At 43.7% G+C, this 22753-nt stretch overlaps 1 protein-coding gene across 6 annotated transcripts in view; it reads right to left on the bottom strand.

Annotated features, from left to right (window-relative positions):
• The window catches only part of znf609a (zinc finger protein 609a), a 341741-nt gene that overhangs the window by 11293 nt on the left and 307695 nt on the right, over nucleotides 1-22753 (bottom strand). For all 6 annotated transcript variants that reach the window (XM_060914586.1, XM_060914585.1, XM_060914590.1 and 3 more), the window contains 2 exons: nucleotides 18256-18481; nucleotides 2192-2279 (listed from right to left, as the gene is read on the bottom strand). In XM_060914586.1, coding sequence (XP_060770569.1) covers nucleotides 2192-2279; nucleotides 18256-18481 — 314 coding nt within the window. The remainder of the gene's footprint in view (nucleotides 1-2191; nucleotides 2280-18255; nucleotides 18482-22753) is intronic.

Raw genomic sequence — 22753 nt, 5'->3', positions numbered from 1 at the left:
GGAACAGTTTATGTGGGAAACTCATTGGTTAGGACTTCATTGCTGGGACAGAAGGCCATGGCAGTGTCTCTTTATGCAGGAAGTGACAGATGAATTAACCAATCAGATTTTGATTCATAGTGGGAGGGACCAAAAATGAATCGCCCTCGGCCTTCTCGAAGGCCAGCGCGAGCTTAACCACGAGTCAGCGCAGTGAAGTCACCTTCCAGCCGGTGTAGCGTTCATCAGTAGTGTTAGCGAAGGTTAATAACCGAGAAACTAAGATTTCTGTCTCCAGACTCTTTTTCCACACACATGTAGCAAGCTCATAATTTCACATGAATAAAGTTTTTTTTTTTTTGTGAACTTCCCCAAATCTCTCTATTGTAAAATACGTTGGGTTCCGTTAATGGTTCCACTATTGTTTCTGATGGGGTGTTAATTAGTGTAACACATCTGTGGACATTATCGTGCTTGGGATGCCTGGAAAGGAGTAAGCTGACTTCGTGAATCCTGCATGGACAATATATTTTTGTATTTTTCTCAAGATATGATGTTTATTTTTTGATGTAAGAATGTTTTGACACACATTCGCAGTTTGTATCGGATCAAATACATAAATTAGCGTCGTAAAATTCCGTGTGAAAAGTCGAGTGTTTATCCGAGTAGCCCTTTGGCTGGGTGCTAACTGGTGTATTATGTTGTAGGGATGCCAGAATTTTTTCCCCTGTCTCCATGTGTTGATAGTCCTGTCATTCATTGTTTTCCAGAATAAATGCTGACAGATCAACTCTTCGCCTCTGCTGCATCATCTATTAGCCACACAGAGACTTTTAGTTATTAGTAGAGTAACTGACTGGTTATAGTCGGTTACACACACACTCGCCCCAGTATTTTTTTTTTTTTCACTCAGACCGAAGTATTCATTTCCCAATGTAACTTACTTAGTTACTTTTAAAATCAACATCAACAACTACGCACGACGGAGCGACCTGGCAGCCTGCTGCTAATCCCTTGTAAAATCCTTTGCCCTGTTAGTTTTTTGGTGTGTCTGGCGAAGTTTTGGCTGAGCTCAAGTCCCAGCTCTAAAAGTAACGGTTCGCCACTGCGAAAATGCATGCGATAATGAAAATGCAAAGAGATTTTTGGTCATACTTTGTACCAGGCAATGAGGAGGAATAACTTCATTAAAACTTTGACACATCCTGTCGCTACGAACTTGAAAAGTAGGTCAAACTCGAAAGTGCAAATCACTTGGACTCAACAATGTCAGGATCAAACAGTGAAATCCGAACATGCTGAAAGCTTCAGCTTTTGATGCTTTGGATCAATGAAGAGCAGAAAGAAAAGAAAAGGGGGGGGGGAAATCAATTCCACCCTGATGCTGCATTTCAAAAACACATAGTTCTGAGAAATCAACCATTGACAGAATGCTGAAAGCATACTCTGACGCACACCGTTATTGCTCGCGCTCTCTTTCATCTGATAAGGACATACTCGTGTATAATCTATTTAATATAATATACGATAAATGATCTGGCGAACTGTAATTGGTCTTATATGACATTATCACACTAGATATACGATAACTGATGGTGATGATACACGGGGCAACTTTTTGGGCAATGTTGCCGAGCAATGTTGCTGGCAACGGGCAACTAGGTGAGACACAGGGCAACTTTTCAGGGCAACAACAGTTAGCAACGGCAATTTACAGTTAACTAAAAAAAAATTGATGTCTTAATTTTTGCTGTGACCATTTAATCGAGCTGTCTGTTGTTTTTTAGAGCTTTGGTGAGGTAAATTCCTCCATATAGAATATTAAAATAACAACTTACCGGCGTAAAAACAGATGAGGAGTCTCTCCATCTCTTCACTCCACTGACACTGAGCGGCCGCCATATTTGTTTGAAATTTCTGATCCGAACCTCACCGGAGGTCACATGACTCGATACTCGCGTTCTGATTGGCTTATCTCAAAAAGTTGCCAGAGATTATCAAAACCATTCAAAGAAGCAATGTTGCCCAATCTCAATAGAAAAGAGTCAAAACGCAATTGCCCAGCAACATTGCTCGGCAACATTGCCCAAAAAGTTGCCCCGTGTATCATCACCATTACAGGCAGCTTGACATTGACTTTTATTATGAGTATTACTTTTGTCGTGCATTTTTCACTTTTCCTGTAATGATATTTCACAATGTGTTTTGTTACCGTGGAGGGGCCCAGTCATGCCTGGTGCAGTCGAGAAGAGTGCCCACATACGTTTTATTCCTCCAGGTGACATTCACTACCAGCATACCTGCAACACAAACACAAAATTAAAATGAAGGAGCAACAAGCCTCTAAAACTCAGTCGAGACCTTCAAACAAGTTTCGGCTCCGAGTCTTGTGTCGAACAGCTGTTTTTAACCCAACAAACAGAATGTCGTGCACATTTTGAATCTGAAAATGTCCGACACACTGTTTTGTATTCAGGATGTGCACATCATTGTCTCAGTATGAGAAGCACATACTCCACTCAGGTCCATTTCTCATTTAGTACTGAGCAGCTACCCAGCATACACTAGCAGAGGGGAAGAAAAAAAAAAAAGCAGCCAGCCATTAGTATGCTAGCAAGAGTGGGAATAAGGGAGGGAGGGAGAGAACTGGTCGGCAAATGTCCTCCACCTGACATTGCTGCAGCTCGGAAAAGCCTGTATTTTTGAATTAAGGCAGGAAACACCTGAAGCATGTCAAAGGGTTCCCCTGTTCCTGAGAACAAAGGGTCTCTCCAGTGATTTGTGCATCATACATCCGACACCAATGTTTGCACACAGGACAAATTCTTTGGTGGGACAAAAGAACAGGAATGTAAAAAAGAAAAAAAAAAAAGAACGGACATGGAAAGAGAAATCTGGATGTGAAAGTCATGTGCATACTTAACACCAGGGGGCAGCAGCCATCACTAGTATTACACACCAATTTCTGAACACTGTCTCTTGTTGCTTGACATACTAGTTATTCCCTGACATGAAGGGGACCTACGGTACCTACCAGGGTTCAAACCTCACGCGAATGATCTTGCTCTAATCTCCAAAATTTCTCCTTGTTGCTTTGACATATTAGATTATACAAATGGTAACGCATGCTCGAGATAACCGCTTTAAAAGCAACAAGGTGCTGCATAAGAAGACGTGAATAGGCTGCTTTTGAACAGCTTATCTAAAGTGTGCCAGGAAACAGAATCGCTTTGCTCTCACAAGCAGTGGACCAAACCATCCGCTGTTTGGCTCAGCCTTTCATACCATGTTTCCTTGACAACCAGAAATGTCTGAGAGCCATTCCAATGAACCTCATTCCGTTTCAGTGAAACGAGTGGGAAAATTGAACAGACCTCTTGAATCATGCACGCGAAAGGAAACCATTGTTAATTTGCCTGCATGAAGCAGACACATACAGAGAGAACACATTACATCTGCAAACAATTAGCATGACATCAGATGTTGCTGGAACGCTAACGGTTCGTACTGAAATGAGACCCGGGACCACCTACCAGGCAAGGTGCAAGTAAAACGTAAGCAAGCTGCCAATTCCATGTCATTTCCTAAAGCGCAAATGGTATTTCCAATGGGACGCAAGTCATGAGCTGAAACTTCATGGCTCATAAAGGAAGTCCGAATCAAAGCCAAGGCATTTTAGAGCTTTTAGGACTAAAGTCCATTTCAGAGCCCATTAAAAGCCACTCAAACAGTTCCAAAACAATCCCGTACCATAAAGGCAGGGAAACAAGTCTGCACTTCCAGAAACAACATGGACTGCTACATAGGTGTACGGTCACATTGTGAATACCGGGGTGTTAGCGTCAGCCATCTGAGCACAAATGTCCCTTAAATAGCTTTCACAGACCATGACCTCTGTGTCAGCTAAACCCTTAGGGGTAACCAGAGTCAGAGTCATCCGTTTGACATGACATTTGCACTACAGGGCAGAAGTGTTGCGTCCTGCGGCAGACTAATTCATAAGTCAAGAGGGAGCTTTCATGCCAGAAAACACCCCCCCGTCCATGCAGAGGAGAGCTGAAGCTTTGCTGTCATGCTGCGGTGCTGTTAAATCACTTTCCTTTTGGCTTGGATTTCCACAGTGAATAGTGCTCAATCTCTACATGATCAAACCAGCTGCGTCCTGATGGCTTTTTTTTTTTTTTTCTAAAAACATACGTCTGCACATCTATACTCAGCCTCAGGCCACAGTTTCCAACACAAAGCGATCCAAATGAATAATACAGGAAATGCATAAGGGTCCCTACCACAATAAACCATGTTCTCTTTACACTAGGCACTCTCTGACTGTCGGGGTTAACCAGTCAGCTGAGTAAGTTTCCACGCAAGTTTTGACACATTAGGAGTGTTTTCTTGACACAGTTGACCGAAACAGCAAGGTGGGGACTGGGGGGCGTTGGCTGCTGACGGCGTGCAAGACCGTGAGATGTAAACCAAACCTCGCTTCTATCTGCTCGTGAGGCAGTCGTTTGGTCTCCTCGAAAAATTGCCCAATCATTCACAAAGCCTGAACTCCTTCCTTTCCTCTAAGGGGAGTAAAGCCTGAGGCAGTTGGTTCCTCTTATCTGAGGACATTCTTAAGATGTTACACATTTCCTTGCTCTTTGGCACGACGAGCCTGCTCAAACTTAAGCAATCTGTAACTGTGGAAAGTGTTATCTCGAGTATGGTAATAACAAACGCAGAAACACAACTGGAAATCTAATTCAATCTTTACTAGATACTCAGGATTAAAAGTCCCAGCTTTATACCTAGTTTTGTTTGGTTTCTATTACATTACGTACAAAAATGTACTGAGTATCAGCTCAGGTTGTGTGAATTTTACAAATTACGTGACAGAAAAAACGAACAATACAAAAAAAAAAAAAACCAGCACCTCTCTGAACCTAAGAGTTTCTCAAACTGCGAAGAAATACAACAAACGTATGGATCTCGGACTCCTTTCATTCAAAGCGAAAGCCGTTTAAAGAAAAAAAAAACACGAAATGGGCCAACACACTTGTTCAGTAAATCCCAGTGTGGAGAGTAGCTCATTGTGCTAGTGTCGGCTGTTTTTCATGCTTGCGGTGTGGGACTCTCCACGGCTGTTTTGCATACCTCTGTGCAGCCTGGCTGCCAAGAACAGCAAATTGGTGCAGCAGACAAGCCCAAACGTAGACAAAGCTTAGGCACAGGGCTCAGTGAAGAACCAACCAGCACACAGCGTTTGGCAGCAGACAAAGCTTTCCTCATCTTCCTTCCTTCCTTCAATAGGACACGCAGCATTCTTTTAATGCAAGTGTTATACACGTGTTTATACAAGTGCTGCATGTATTCTCATTAACTAACCAGTTCACAAGGAAGAGATGGAGTAAAAACTGTGTTTAAAGCCAAGTAGATTTCAACTCCTACTTTAATAACTGAGAGTATTAGACGTGCCTTCATGCTTAAGAGAAACGGGGGTTTGGAAGTTATCGAACGGCTGTCGTTAATCCCTTTTGAAACCAGTCTAGTCACACTTGTCACTACAGTAACTCATGCTGGAACTGGTAATACCCTCTTCCAGCGTATTAGACCAGTCATCTTGGAGTCCTAATATTCCACCCACTCCCCCTTGCACCTCTGAGCAACAAAGAGGGTCACCTCAATCGCCATGGGGCCTTTAGTTCATCTTTCCCCTGAACCCCATCAAAGAATACCTTAATGGCAACAAAGCCCTGATAACTGACAAGCGCCATAGAAAAAACAGGGGCAGGTGCCTCCCTCCCTGCCTGCCTGGGTCACCAGTTCAATTTTCCCACTGAAGAGCTGCATTAATGGGCAAGCATACCCTCTTTAATCTCCCCCCTGGGGGATGAGTTCTGCAGGACTGGGGCCCCAGGCGCTGACCTTGGGCCTCAAGCACATTCTCATTTAACTTGTCTTTTGGGCGAGTTCTTCTTTCTCCAACAGACATTCAGTCAGGGTAAGGTAATTGGGAAAAAGCCACCTTCCTGCATTAGCGGAGACGTCACCTGCAAGCATCTTTCTTTAAGACTCGTTGACAAATCACCTCGAAACCTGAGCTCTGAGGATTAATTATGCATTCTAGGATTACAGAAATAAATACAGTCAAATAGTCAGTAAACGCCTCTGGAGACACGGTTGCTCAATTCTGGAACGTTCCGGCGGACTCTGAAAACAAAACCAGCAATTTCAGAAAGGAAAGCTATGGAATAGCCAGGTTGCCAACCCTAGAATCTAGAAGTACAGCCCCGCATGCTCATTACGGGCAAAAAGAGAAAAGTTGGTGGTTCGAGCTGTGAATTTTATGACATTTGATCTTCCAACCTGCTCACTCTGGTGGCAGCCTCTTCTGATTATACGGGTCATGCAACCAAGGTGAGCATGTCCCCTGGGAACAAGAGGTGACAGGAAGGAAGCGGGAGGCAGGCTGAAGGCCTCTTTTGTAATAACCATACTGGTGATTTAGCACAGCTGAGTAGCATGTGGTCAATGGAAGTAGTGACAAATGCACCGCAACCCCAGGGCATTTTATTATTTTTTTTAAACTGTATGGAAGTCAGGTGATGCCCATAAACGCCAACGTGAGGTGAGAAAGAAGGCAGATCTCAGAACCTGAGACAAATATCACCACCACAACCTCCTATTTAGTACCGATTTGTCTCATTGGTGATCCTTTAGATTAGAACATTCATGCAAAACAAAAACACGCATGAGAGTTAAATACTGTGCACTTATGTCAACCTTTTTCTGATCACATGGGTTTCCAGGCTTGCATGCTACCTATCCCATGAATTTTAGCTCCATGTGATAAACACCTTTTGTCCCTTGGATAGGACGTAAAATGGAGGTCCTGTGTATCCGAGAGCAACACCCAACGCACGTTAAAGAACACGCTGCACTTTTCGTAAAGAGTAGGGTGTAAACCCGGGGTATTGTTTTATACTGGCTTATTTTCTTCAAACCCGCCTCTCGACCAGGAGATTGCGAGTTCTACAAAAACCAACCAAACAAACAAATAACAAAAACCCCACCTGCTGCCATCTGGCAAGGCGCGCTGCAATACAGATGTGAGTAGGGAAGTCAAACTCTTGCGGTTACCAGAGGACTAGCCCTCCACTGTAACCCTAGCTGTATAGGTGAAAGGCCGAGGGCTACGAAACAGAGATCGGCGCCACACCCATGCGCCTCAAAAGAGCTGGTTAGTACTGGGATAGGAGACTGCCTGGGAAGACCAGGTCCTGGCGTGGAAGGGACTTTGACTTTCTTCAAAAATACTTTTTCATAATCTTACAGTTCTACATTTTGGTTTAATAATTCTAAGCATTGACTGGTCTATTTGGGAGCACAGACACCTGAACTGGCTATTGTTCACAACTGCATAATATCTCATCTCATCTCATTATCTCTAGCCGCTTTATCCTGTTCTACAGGGTCGCAGGCAAGCTGGAGCCTATCCCAGCTGACTACGGGCGAAAGGCGGGGTACACCCTGGACAAGTCGCCAGGTCATCACAGGGCTGACACATAGACACAGACAACCATTCACACTCACATTCACACCTACGCTCAGTTTAGAGTCACCAGTTAACCTAACCTGCATGTCTTTGGACTGTGGGGGAAACCGGAGCACCCGGAGGAAACCCACGCGGACACGGGGAGAACATGCAAACTCCGCACAGAAAGGCCCTCGCCGGCCACGGGGCTCGAACCCGGACCTTCTTGCTGTGAGGCGACAGCGCTAACCACTACACCACCGTGCTGCCATTGCATAATATATACAAAACAAACAAACAACCCTTTAAAATGATTCTTATATAACCATGTATTTTTAGTTAAGAAGAAATTCAATTAAAATACAAGCTACGGATAACACACTACAGATTCGCTTCTTTTCTTTTCCGATTAATCGTCAGAAATTTGATCGGAGCTATAACTGAAAAAGAAACTGTCGTTTTCAAGATTACAATCCAGCCGAGTTCAATAGGCGGGAGTGCTAGCTTCTCATTAGATCCAGTTTCTGGCCACAGTGCGTGTATAGAGAATAATGTGCTTGGAAAGGAGCTCAAGTAGCTCCTTAAATGAGGGTCGATGAAGCTGAAATGGCTGAAACATCAATTCATGAATAAATGAGAGAAATTATTACTTCACACACGCATTCTCTGAGCAAGAGCTGCTGCTGTTTATCAGCAATGATACACTTGCACTGGAACAGCACCGTAAACACCCGAGTGAACACGGCAGCACAGATTTCAGATAAACGTACTGTTGCTTATATTCTACTCTTGCAGACTTTCTCAAGTATATGATGTGTGCTGAATCACATCAGGCACATTACCTGAGGGTGTTCTTGATTATGACGCACTGCGCTAAGCTGCTATTGTAATACTTTTGCAAATCACTTCTAGTATTTGCTAGAAGGCAGGGCGGCACGGTGGTGTAGTGGTTAGCACTGTCGCCTCACAGCAGGAAGGTTCCGGGTTCACACCCCACGGTCATCGGGGGCTCTTCTGTGCAGAGTTTGCATGTTTTCCCTGTGTCTGTGTGGGTTTCCCTCAGATTAGGTAAAATACCCAGCCACTGGGGTTGTACAAGACAGTACGTACTTGGTGCCGGTCCCAAGCCCAGATAGACTGGGGAGGGTTATGTTAGGTGTAAAACCGATGCCAAATCAAATATGTGGAACAGCCGCTGTGGTGACCCCGAGTGTACGGGAGCAGCCGAAAGAAGACGACGACTTCTAGCATTTGCTGGAGTGACATTTTGTCAATAAACATGTCCAAGAACCTCTGACATTCACAAGCAGATCAGTTTGACTGACGCTGAACTATAACCTGAAGCTTGTTGCCTTAAAACGGTACAAAGGACGTACACTTCGTGGTCCATGGATGGAAGATTAGTATTAATATAAAACCTATTTTAACTCCCATTTCTGGCGGCACGGTGGTGTAGTGGTTAGCGCTGTCGCCTCACAGCAAGAAGGTCCTGGGTTCGAGCCCCAGGGCTGGCGAGGGCCTTTCTGTGCAGAGTTTGCATGTTCTCCCTGTGTCCGCGTGGGTTTCCTCCAGGTGCTCCGGTTTCCCCCACAGTCCAAAGACATGCAGGTTAGGTTAACTGGTGACTCTAAATTGAGCGTAGGTGTGAATGTGAGTGTGAATGGTTGTCTGTGTCTATGTGTCAGCCCTGTGATGACCTGGCGACTTGTCCAGGGTGTATCCCGCCTTTCGCCCGTGGTCGGCTGGGATAGGCTCCAGCTCGCCTGCGACCCTGTAGAAGGATAAAGCGGCTAGAGATAATGAGATGAATGAGATGAACTCCCATTTCTTTGAAGGATGAAAGACTTGAAAGTTTGTACGTTTTCTTGATCGTTATCTTTCTGAATAAGGTATTCCTCATTATGGCTTGGTGCGATGTCTGAGATGGTGTTTATTTTAAACAGGAAGTGGCAACAGACTTCAGGCTGTTCGAGCCCCCAAATTAAAGCCGTGAATGGAAAAAGCCCTTCCTTATTATTCGCAGCATTGATTTGGTTCTGTTATTAACACCAGGCACCCAGAAGTCTGTTAAACTTTTAGTGCAAGTCATTACATATACGGAAATATACAAATGCAAACAAAAAGCTGCGAAACGAACAATTATGAATGACTTTTCAAATAATTATCCTTTTCTTTGGTAAATGCGCAAGTTTAATTGAATCACTTCGCAGCAGTGCCGTCCTGCAGCATTCTGATCTCATTCATCAATTTACGCAAGAGGTCTCTCTGTAAGAACTACTTTGTTACACAAACAACCTCTGTCTGAAACTGTGAAATAGTCAAAAACAACTGGTGTGGCTTTGCACATTTTTTTTTAAACCCACTCCATTATGGACGTCACACAAACTCGTGCACATGATAGCCAGAACAAAAATGGACGCCAATCATCCGTCACCAGGAGCAATTCTGATCCACATTCGATTTGCCGGAAAACAAAAGGACTCTAAAAGCAGCCTTTGCTTGAGCAAGTCTTTCATCATAGTGCTGGCACAAAAATGTTGGCACAGCCTTCACCGCCACAGCCAGGGAGCAACGTGCCAGCCTGCAACGGGGAAGGATTTTCTGGGGCGACACTTCAGCAGCAATAAACTTTCAGAGGATTTGGAGCTGACATTTCCAACTGTCAGCATGCGGTGCCTATGAGAGCTTTAGCTCTGCTGGCCTAACCCCAGGGTCACTGCAGTATCACCAATGAGAGATTTGTGTCCTTATGCCACCTTCAAAATACCATTCCTTTTCCTCTCCAAGTGGATCTCGCTTTCTTTATGCTGCCCTCGAATCAACGTCTTCTCTTTCTTGTCGTCCTTCAGCCTCTCAGTCCTGCTCCTTTCAACAGATCCTCTCGTTACCATTGTGGCTCCCAGTGTGAGCATGGGGAGCTGTCAGGCATCCTGTGCTACTGATTGAAAGAGGTCGTAGATGGTGGGTCACGGTTTCCTCCCCCCCCGTCTGCACTTCACTGTGATGCCCCAGCATGAGGGCGCTCATTGATCCACACATCTCTCTAAATACTCCACGCTGAAAGGTCAGCATTTGGTAGTCAAATTGTGCAGCAAAAGGTTGCTCAGCCTTTGGTGAAAATGAACATGACTTCAATTAAAGAGAAAAGCGTGTTCGGTGGCAGACGTTCTAGAAACGAAGCAAATCTCCGACTCTGTGAAATGAATTAATATCAAGTGATCATTCATAGATTCAACATAATGCAGATTTTCACACAGTTAGAATGCATTTAACTTTTTAATATGCATCTAGTGTGCCATGGTTTATAGTAGCTCATAGTACATACCAGTCGTGCTATGCTCTAATATAGTCAGGGTTCTCCAGAAAATCTGAAGTAGCCGGCTAAAAAAAAAAAAAAAAGTAATACGCGGCTCTGGAATTTGTCCCCCCTAGAAAATTTTGAAATTTCCATGCCTTCTGGTGCATTCACAGCTCATAAATTACTAACCATTTCCTTGTAAAATACCTGCAAAAGATGTACGAAATTTCTCTCCAAGTGTGTATGCGCACTTGGCTTTCTCAGTTCCCTTTTGTAGTACGCTGCCTGGCTCTGTAACATAACTACATGGTGAGCTTATTTGGTGCATGTGTAATGCACTTGATGTGCTTCTGGTGTGGTATTGTATCATTTTAATTTTAGCATAAATATTTGCACACAATGAGTTATTTGCACTTTATAAATATGAAGCCGTAGCTAAGGGCCCAGACATCTCTATGGGAACTCGGGCACTCCGTGTAGCTTCTGGACATGAAAATATTGATGATGGCTGATTCCTCGGATCCAAGGATCAGTAGGAAGATTGTCGTTGGCAGCACGATTTCTGGTAGCTATATAGACCAATATTGGACCTGCATACTCTGTTACAAAATGGACATGGAGATCCTTGTGCAGGAGGGCTCTGGGCGACAGCAGCTTTCCTTCATATACGTTTGTCCTTGATAGTAGCTTTTCGAATGGATTCAAAGAGGCTGCAGCCTCGTTTTCAGGTTGCCCGCCACCTTGCTTTGTCCCTGGCGATATTCTCCCAGTCCTTTACAGGAATTCCTACTGCATTCAGCGGACACTTGAGCTGGTCCTTAAAATGCTTACGTGGAGCTCCCCGATCACGCTTATCCTGACTCGGCTCTCCATAAAACACAGCTTTGGGCATTTGGGTATCGTCCATATGTGTCAGATGACCAGCCCACCCCGAAGCTGCCTTGCCAATAGGATGGCTTCAATACTGGTGATCTTAGCTCGCTCAAGGACTTCAATATTAAATCATGTGGTCTCTATGGGAACTTAAGGCCTCTGCATGCTCTTGCGACAAGGCTTTCGCAGATAGCTTTTCGCAGACAGTTGTAATTTATCGTTGAGCGGGGAGTAATAGGCGTGCGCAATGTTATTCACCGCCACAACGCAAGGGGGCGCGAAGTCGCGAAATCGCTAGGAGTAGTTGGTGGGTGTGGTTAGTGGAGTGTTTATCCTCCGGTTACTTATAATGACTAGAACTGGAATCGTATAGATTTACGTACTTCCTCACTTCCTCGATCAACCGCTCTTCGTGCTGCTCCATCTTCGCTCGTGTTTTTAAAAATGGCGGTCGTGAAAACAAACCAAAACAAACCAGGAAAGTAGGGAAGCGGAAGTGCGTGTACAGCGGATGTAGAGTGGACCAATCAGAGCCCTCTTGTCTGCGACGCTGTCTGCGAGGCTTCTGCGGTGGTCACAATTTTTGGGAGGTGCGCGCAGAGCGTCTGCGAAGGTGGGGGGGCTACGCAGACGCTATCTGCGACACCGTCTGCGAGGACTGCGTTGTCAGCATAAATTCGCCTTTAGGCGCTCCGGGTAGTTTCTGGATCTGAAATTATTAATTACGATTTCTATGTACAAACCTGCAGAAAACATAGACTCTATATTTATTTGGCCCACAGAAGGTTTTAGCTTCTTCTTCGGTGGCATTTTGTGAAAACCAAGGGAAATCATCTGCAACAACCACCAACTGCGTCTTTACCGTCATCTGCTACGGCGTGGTCACGTGGTCTGGCTCAGCCAATCGGACCATGAGAATCGATCAACAAATATGGCATTGCGTCCGGTCATGCCCTAAATTGAAGACAATTTCGTGGTGGAAAAATTGGATTTGCAGCAAATTATGGGTAGCGGAGACGATATAAATTGATTGAACACTGAAAGGCAAAGGTTTTTTTTTTTCTGGGATCGAGTAGCCGGTGCAGGCCGTCTGCATAGGAGGAGAAAACCAGTGTTCGTCGGCGCTTCTGGACATCTCCGATAGTCATTGCTTCTGTCAAGAGACTGCATCCAAAAATGCATATTTCCATGCTATTAGTATGCAAAAAGCAGTACGCAGGGTGTCCAAATTCTCAGTAGGTATTTAAGAGCAGTCAAATGGTGCCTTGGATGATCTACTACATCCACAGTATGCAAACGTACTACAATACGGTATCCCATAATTCAGCTGGAGCCCCCGAATAACTGAAGAATTCAACTAGAAAAAGGAAAAAGAAGATGGCTGTCTGAAGCAAAGCCGGTTGTTGCAGTGGTGTACAAATCTATCAGGAAAAGTTTACATTTCTACCTTTGCAGAATTTTTTTTTAAATTTCATGGCATACATGGATATGGACATTTGTTTTCTGTGAACATCCGGGTGAAAGGACAGGTCAGATGGCGGTGGAGTATGTCCGAATTGTGTCCTTACTACTTGCTCGCATATTCAAAGAACGTACTATAGCAGAGGAGAACCGTCAGGACCTTCTAGACCTTCAGAGAAGGCCCAAACATATCAGCATTTCAAATGTTATATTTAATTTCTTTCATAATGTCATTATAATTATTCTCTTCCAATTCGGCCTCATTTTCTATCAAATTAGCTTCAGAAATGAAAGGGTTACTGTCCTGAAAAAAATTAAAATCGAGTTTTCCAAGGAGATTTTTTGTTTGTTGTGTCTAGGCTGAGAAGAGTTTAGAGCGGCTCACTCACTGGTTAGGACTTCACTGCCGGGACAGAAGGCTATGGCAGTGTATGTTTATGTAGGAAGTGACAGATGAATTAACCAATCAGATTTTGATTTATAGTGGGAGGGACCAAAAATTTATCGCCCTCGGTCTTCTCGAAGGCCAACGCGAGTTTAACCGTGAGTCGGCGCTGTCAGCGCGGCAGTGAAGTAAGATCGTTATATCCACAGCTACGGCAGAGGAGATTGATGTGGCTAGCTTAATAGCGCTGCCTTTTTCAAGGCGGTCTTTTGTGGAGAAACAATTTATAATACAAAAGGGAAGACCAACTCCAGCACTGGACCGAGCAGAAAAAGGGAAAACTGTTGAAAGGCATTCCGAAGTCAAGTCAGCAATTATCAATGCTACCCATGGATGACTGGCTGTAAAAACAAACAAACAAACAAACAAAAACCCAAAACAGGTTGTTTTGCTGGAGTTGTCTGCTTTTATCAACAGACAAGTCATCCGCCTGGGCTTATGCTAGATTTGTTAGCCTTACTAACCTCATAAAGTCATCCTACTCACGTTGAAAAGTTTCATCTATGCTGGTAATCATAAGTGATTTTATTTTAAATACTTTGTACTGCATAAAAAGCTTGCTTACCCAAGCTTTCAACTCGATCCAGAGTCTTCGTCAGAGGGAAATGACGTCACTTCGAGCATGCGTTATGCATGCCCAAAAGAATGCGACGATCTCTTTGAACTAGATACATGGAACACAGATGTCCAAGTTCGAGATCATCAGAGGTATCGCAACATATTCACAAACACCACAAGGGACACAGGATACAGCTAGACAACGTGAAAATTCTAGACCAGGAGCCGGACTGGTTTAAACGAGGTGTACGAGAAGCCATCGACATCAGAACCCTCAAGCCCTCCCTGAACCGAGACGGGGGCCGGTACCAGCTTCCGGATATTTGGGATAACATTCTTTCGGGCATGCGTAATGCATGCTCGAAGTGACGTCATTTCCCCCGACGAAGAATCTGGATAGAGTTGAAAGCTTGGGTAAGCAAGCTTTTTATGCAGTACAAAGTATTTTTTTTTTTAAATCACTTATGAAGTCATCCTACTGTCATCAAAATTCAGCTACACATGTCTCATCTCATATCATCTCATCTCATTATCCGTAGCCGCTTTATCCTGTTCTACAGGGTCGCAGGCAAGCTGGAGCCTATCCCAGCTGACTACGGGCGAAAGGCGGGGTACACCCTGGACAAGTCGCCAGGTCATCACAGGGCTGACACATAGACACAGACAACCATTCACACTCTCATTCACACCTACGGTCAATTTAGAGTCACCAGTTAACCTAACCTGCATGTCTTTGGACTGTGGGGGAAACCGGAGCACCCGGAGGAAACCCACGCAGACACGGGGAGAACATGCAAACTCCGCACAGAAAGGCCCTCGCCGGCCACGGGGCTCGAACCCGGACCTTCTTGCTGTGAGACGACAGCGCTAACCACTACACCACCGTGCCGCCCTAGCTACACATGTGTAAGCTTAAAATCTTTCGGGGACACCAGAGTAGACCTCCAGCTGGACAAGCAGCTCCGCAACCAAGGTCTTGCCTGCAACAACAAAGTCAGGCAGAACAGGGAGATATCGAAGAGGCTGCAAAGTTGCCCTGTTGCTTTTTTGGTGTGTCTGGCTAAGTTTTGGCTGAGCTGAAGTCCCAGCTCTAATAGTAACGGTTCGGCCAGTTAGTAGGTACTTTACAGTACATACTGAGAATTCGGAGCCAGCTTACATGTGCCAATGCATCCATTTAACTATTTGGTAAAATATGCCATTGGTTATTATGTTTATGCTTTGAGAGCCAGGACTTGTGAACTGTCTCGCACCAACTCATTATATGATGCACAATGAGAGCTGAAGCAGCCCAGACAGACTCGTCTCCAGCAGCCCCATAATTCCAGCAGTGAAATGGCACTGACAGCACCAACATACTCTCTGGCTATTGTTCATCTCCTCAGTGCTCTCTGGAGGCAGCTTTAGACTTTTCTCTGGCTTATTTTCCACATTTGTCAAGCGGAGGCTTCTGCGCCATGATGAGACCTCTGGGGCTCAGGCACTGCTAACACTGCATGAGAGGTACTGAAGTGCTAGAAACGAGGTGGTGAATCACCAAGGGGCTGTGGAGCAAAGTCCTAAAGCAGGGGAACGAAGTGGCAGAAGATGCAGAGAGCGAAGCAGTAGTACACCCTCCTCATCCTCCTGTCAGGTTAGACCAGAGCGACTGAAACGCAGTACTGCAGTCAATGGGTTGATGCGTGGGAGTCGGTATGGATGTGTGCTGGCTCATGTTCGAAATTGCTGCAATTTTGGATACCGCACTGCAATTTAATCAGTCATTAGTGGGATTCAGAATAAGAATTTGAGAAAGAGATTTAATAGTAAACATTTCAGCAGCACCACAGCTTACTTAGGTCACCATAATTAGATTTTTTTTTTGCATGACTGGAGCGAAAATTTTTGGCTGCTTGCTTTTCAAAAACACTGCTCTGGAGGTCGACTGTAAAGAAAGTGTGTTTATGCTTTCTTTATCGTTAGCGCTCAGCTCGGTCTCTTACAGAGTTTAAATAAATCAACACCCCTGCAGTGGATTCATGCCTGAACACGCACATGTGACACAAAAGCTGTTTTTCTGCCAGCTACCTAACAGCATCAAATGGAGGATAACAAAACAGCAGTGGTTCAGGTTTATTGGACATGTTGTCTTTCATCTGGACACTTTTCCAACAAAAAACACTGAAATGCAAATACCTAAAAAAAAAAAAAGACACGCAGTTATGCCAGAGCTATTTCTGAGCTGGCACTGCAGCAAGTGTCGGACTTGTGCTCAACAAATCATACTAAATTAAGGCAAAGATGAAAATGGGCTCTCTCTCTCTCTCTCTCTCTGTGTGTGTGTGTGTGTGTGTGTGTGTGTGTGTGTGTGGATGGACCTGGATATTATTTACAAAAACCTCATTCTCTGCATTCCAGTCCTGCAAGGTTACTGAAGTATACAGATCGAACAAATATTTGTGTGACAGTGGGTGAAAACCATTGCTATATTTAAAAAAAAAAGTTACAATTTTTGACAAAGCTCTAAAAGCTACAGAATTTCCTGAACTGAAAATGGCATCTTTGGACATATCTCTGCCACAAGTAAGATTTGAAAATCTGGTTTAAACAGGGGGTGGAGGTGGTGGTGGTGTTTCCACATGTAAAAATTCCATTTTTACGGTGGCCCCTAAGGGTCATGGTGGAGATTTTTCCCCTTGCAATAACAGTTAGGGTTAACGCTTATGGAATCAATTTTGTGCCAAAATGTTCATACAATACTTTTGAAATATCAAACAAAAACGATAAATCAAAATTAAAAATAAATAAAGTCAATTTTGTTTAGACTGGCAAACAAATTATTCGTGTAATCGTGCAAAATATCAGTCGATTACTCTTCAGAAACCTTTTATTTTTGTTCCGCATCTTTCTCAGTTTTGTTTGACGTCATTTATTTTGGTTGCGATTCCAGCTTTCTCGTTTGCGCTCCCTGACTTTTTGCTTGCAGTTTTGGCACAAACGTCCCGTGTGGGTGGGCTGTCCAGGAATGCATTCCCATTGGCTAACTTGTGTTTGACTGACAGCTACGCTCAGCCATTCCCTACTCGGATTCTGGCGGACTGTTTGACGAGTGACCGATCCATTGACGGTAAACAAGGATCGAGTGGACTTCAGTGGCGACTATGATATTGAATTAAGTCAACAAAGTGTAAGTACGGGACAAGTGTGTTGTATGTGTTGCAGTAGTGCACAAGTCCACTCGATCCTTGTTTACCGTCAATGGATCGGTCACTCGTCAAACAGTCCGCCAGAATCCGAGTAGGGAATGGCTGAGCGTAGCTGTCAGTCAAACACAAGTTAGCCAATGGGAATGCATTCCTGGACAGCCCGCCCACACGTGAAGTTTGTGCCAAAACTGCAAGCAAAAAGTCAGGGAGCGCAAACGAGAAAGCTGGAATCGCAACCAAAATAAATTACGTCAAACAAAACTGAGAAAGACGCGGAACAAAAATAAAAGGTTTCTGAAGAGTAATAGACTGATATTTTGCACAATTACACAGATAATTTGTTTGCCAGTCTAAACAAAAATTGACTTATTTATTTATTTTTTACATTTTGATTTATCGTTTTGTTTGATATTTCAAAAGTATTGTATGAACATTTTGGCACAAGTATTGTGAGAGAATACAAAATTAGCTCAAAAAAAAAACCACACTATGACCCTTAGGGGGCGCCATACATTCTGACTGCAGTGGAATTGCATCAGAGACATTTTGACAGCCAGAATCTGATTACATAACGATCTGCAACAACATGATCTAAGTGTGACATTCACTGTGTGAGGAAATTGTGCTTAGCGAGCAAAGCTTCATATACTGTATATTTAGCGCCTGACGTTATCTTTGCAGGAAGATAAAATTAAAAGGAAAATGGTTTTCAAAACAATTTCCACTTGTTTTTGCTGAAACCCATTTACGGTTTCTTCAAGTACAGTAGAGGTGTCAAAAGCATATAGTTTATATACACAGAAGAATTCAGTCACATCCAATGGAGTGACATCCGATGGGTTTTCCCCAACCACCACACACTTCCTATATATGCAAGTAGGTCAAAAAAAAAAAAAAAAAAAAGCATGAACTACTCAGAGTGTTCCATGAATCTTCTTACCGTCCTCTGTTTCTTGCCACACAATGCCTTCCAGATTGACACTGGTGCCAGGCTCACAGGGACCCAGACACTCGGGCTCTGTGGCAAGAGCCACGTCGGATGTGTTGACGGCGACTGAGCGTGTGCGGACCATGATCTGTTCACATGGAGAGGAGATATCGGTGCTGCCAACTGGAGCGAGGAGATGAAGAGGTGGAGGGGCCGGCGTTGACACAGGGGAATCCATCTGCACAAAGACAGAAGGGGGAAAGGCTGGGTTGAGCTTTGGGGGAACAAAGGAAAGAAACTGACTTGAACGAAATGACTTTTTTTTTTTTTTTACTGGTTCAATTCTAAAACGCTGCACTTGGTGATAAAACGAGTACAACAGTCCATATAGCATCTTAAAGCCGCATAGCCAATATCTTAAACAACCACAGAAGTAATAAATGCGTAGCTACTATCTGCTGTAAATATTTCTGACCCAGAGTGTACCAGCAAGACGAGATGTGGTCGTTTTGAGGAAAAAATCATACAAGTCACTAATCATAACATTAAAATCAAGCCACAGTGACTCGACATTAGAAACCGTACACAGGAAACCTTGTAGTCCGGAAACATCAGAACTAATGAATTAAAACGACCATTTCGAAAGTCAAACTCACAAAAATGTCATGCATTAGGTTACATGATGGTTTGATGCCATCATTAGTGTAGCTGTACCGTACAGCACGATTACAGTGTAAGCCAAACTCTCCATGTGTTTCTCTATTTCCTTCCTTTATTCTGCACTGAAAGCCGACTTGATCATCTGATTAGAGGTTAATGACTTTAAACGAGATCTCTTTAGCGAAGAACTGAAGTAAGAACACGGCCTTGGGGGATACATCATCTACATAATCTTATTTTTCCAGGGGAAAAAAGTGAATAAGGTACCCCATCTCTAACAAACATCACAAGTGTTAGAAATGTAAGATGAAAAACTGTGAAAAGAAGTGAGTACTGGCTGCTAAACAGATTAAGAAAGTCTGGAAAAATAAACTGTATTTATACGGTGTTGCTTTACAGTAGTCTGCATTACACAGATCCCATGGGGAAAGACAGTGAACCACATAAATCAGGATATAAATAGGGTTTCCGGGGGGGAGAAGAAAAAAAAAGTGTTAACACTGGGCGAAGAGAGGAATTTAGTTGAAGAAGATACAGTGGAAGAGATGTCACAAAGATTCTGCGGTAGGGAATGCGCAGTTTGGGATCCATGACATTAAAAGACGCTCGTAGAACAAACCACATGCAGGGATGAGACCACAAAGTATACTGACGTTAAGCGAGAAGGAATTTAGAGTGAACGTGGCAAAAGATACGTAGGTCTTACAGGTCAAAATATTTCAACCGAGGTAGAGGGTTTTTTTTTTTGACCCGTGTTAAAATGTTTAACCTAGTTCATAATTTCCAATCTCGGGAAATTTTAAATGATCTAAGATTCTTAAAAGGGATCTTCCATAATTTCTTTTGTCTCCCTTTCTTCCATCCACTTCCTCTCTGTCTACACCTACCTAGGATTTCCTTGTCTGTCTTTCCACCTATTCCTATCTACCTAACAGCATTTTTAAAAAAAAAACAACCCTTTTTCATTTTTAACTGGGATTTGAACTCAGAACCTCATCTCATCTCATTATCTCTAGCCACTTTATCCTGTCCTACAGGGTCGCAGGCAAGCTGGAGCCTATCCCAGCTGACTACGGGCGAAAGGCGGGGTACACCCTGGACAAGTCGCCAGGTCATCACAGGGCTGACACATAGACACAGACAACCATTCACACTCACATTCACACCTACGCTCAATTTAGAGTCACCAGTTAACCTAACCTGCATGTCTTTGGACTGTGGGGGAAACCGGAGCACCCGGAGGAAACCCACGTGGACACGGGGAGAACATGCAAACTCCACACAGAAAGGCCCTTGCCGGCCACGGGGCTCGAACCCGGACCTTCTTGCTGTGAGGCGACAGCGCTAACCACTACACCACCGTGTGTGTGTGTGTGTATATATATATATATATATATATATATATATATATATATATTAGTGCGGTCAAGCGATTAAAATATTTAATCATGATTAATGTCGCGACTGTCATAGTTAACTCGCGATTAATCGCAATTTAATCGCACATTTTTGTCACATGAAAAACCATTGTAATTCTCTTATCAGCATAAAAAAGTGAATGGGCTTGCTCACTGTTCGAACTACGGGGGTACTCGGGGGATCCGAGATCCCTTGAAACAGACATGAGATCCCTTGAAAACATGATTTGGGAAATGTTGGGGGGTCTCTAAAATATTGGCAAAATGATGTTTATTGACATAGCAATCGTGTGTAACGGGAAGCATTTGCATATCCGAAGTGAGCGCGCGATGGAGAGCCGCGCTCTGAGACAAGCGCAAGCACCCCCCCAAGGGAAAAAAAGGGACCCCCCGAAAATATCGGCATAGTTCAAACACTGGTTGTACCAATGTTTTTTTTTTTATTGCAGAGCATAACACGTCTTGTCACAGCCACTGCAAAGTCAGGCTGGAGCCGCCAATGGGAAAACGAAACCTAAGCCGAGCACCGTGGCTCTTCGGAGGAGGGCAGAGGACTCTGGCTGTGCGGGGCGGGGCATTACAGTCTAGCTGCTATCGTTTTTCTAAGCAAAGTCTCTGTTCCAAGTTCCTGGCAGTTTCAAAAGCTTATGAAAAACCTACATCATGTCACAGAGCGTTAATCTCGTGATAAAAAAATTATCGCCGTTAAAATTGAGTCAAGTTAACGCGTTAATAACGCGACATTTTGACAGCACTAATATATATATATTTTTTATTAGTCTGAATGTATTAATGAGTCCAGTCTTATTACACCATGAAGTAGTTTAAAGGGATCCTCCAGCGGGTTTATTCTCAAACTTATTTTAAGTATTTGTAAATTTCAAAAATCAAACTTTCATTTTCGGAGACAGCGTTCGAGAAAAATGAATTTTCTTTAAAATGCCAGATGAGCTTCCTGCGGTGGTGACGTATGCGATGACGTCAGGTAGCGTTCGCTTGAAGCAACTCAGCTGTTTACATTCTCTGTTTACATCATAGTTTTGCTAGTTTTACAAATATTTTACTGAATTTATCAGTTTTTAAATACGTATGCCTCATTGTGTAGTGTATAAATGGCATAATGATGCTAAAAAGAGCACAAGCTGGAACTAGACTACATTTCCACATAGAAAATGCAAAGCGTGCTTGATCAGCTGGAACAGAGCGTCACCGACAGAAACTGGATCAGACCTCGCGCTGCAAGATCTTTTTTACATGATCTACATGGTGCTGGGTAGATTAACAAAGAGTGTGTGACATGGTTTAAAACAGAGGTTTTAGAGCGTGAAGTGTCATATTGCACTGCAAGTTGAGCCATTTTAAACCGAGATTTTAGAGCGCACAGCCACACACGCTACGCCCGCCCCCCACCCACACGTTTGTTTCACTATCCCTGTGAGAACCTTCCATTGACAATTATTACTGCAGTTAATTAATGTTGTGTCTGCACCTAAACCTCACCTTAACCTTCACCTCAGGAATGAAAAGGAAACTTTCTGGCTGTTTTATTCTATTTTTTTATTTTTGTTTAAAAAACAAACAAAAAAACGCAACAGCAATTTCCTTATGGCGACAATCCAAATGTCCCCACAACGTCGACACGGTCAGATTTTACTATCCTTCTAGGGACATTTGGTATACAAATATACCATACAAAAACATGCACACTATACGCACAACACACTTTGCCACACACTTTCTGTAGATCATGTGAAAAAAGATTTTGCAGCGCGAGGTCTCATGTCTGATCCAGTTTCTGTCGGTGACGCTCTGTTCCAGCTGATCAAGCACGCTTTGCATTTTCTATGTGGAAATGTAGTCTAGTTCCAGCTTGTACTCTTTTTAGCATCATTATGCTACACAATGAGGCATACATATTTAAAAACTGGTAAATTCAGTAAAATACTTGTAAAACTAGCAAAACTACGATGTAAACAGAGAATGTAAACAGCTGAGTTGCTTCAAGCGAACGCTACCTGACGTCATCGCATACGTCACCACCGCAGGAAGCTCATCTGGCATTTTAAAGAAAATTCATTTTCCCTCAAACACTATTTGGTCTCGGAAAATGACAGATTTTTGAAATCTGCGACTACTTTTACTTAAAAGAAGTTTGAGAAGAAATCTGCTGGAGGATCCCTTTAAAATACAAAGTTTTCCCAAATCCCCCCCCAAAGCGAGCTGGCCTAGTGGTTAGCGTGTCCGCCTCTTGATCGGGAGATCATGAGTTCTACTCATGGTTGGGTCATACCAAAGACCATCATAAAAATGGTCCCTACAGCCATCTGGCAAGGCACGCTGCAATACAGACGCGAGTGGGGACTTAAACTCTCGTGGTTACCAGAGGACTAGCCCCCCACTGTAACCCTAGCTATGTAGTAGGCGAGAGGCCG

This window comes from Neoarius graeffei, chromosome 2 (assembly GCF_027579695.1).
Source record: "Neoarius graeffei isolate fNeoGra1 chromosome 2, fNeoGra1.pri, whole genome shotgun sequence".
NCBI lineage: Eukaryota > Metazoa > Chordata > Actinopteri > Siluriformes > Ariidae > Neoarius > Neoarius graeffei.
The sequence above is the reverse complement of the archived record's forward strand: the minus strand, read 5'-3'. Positions and strand labels throughout refer to the sequence as shown.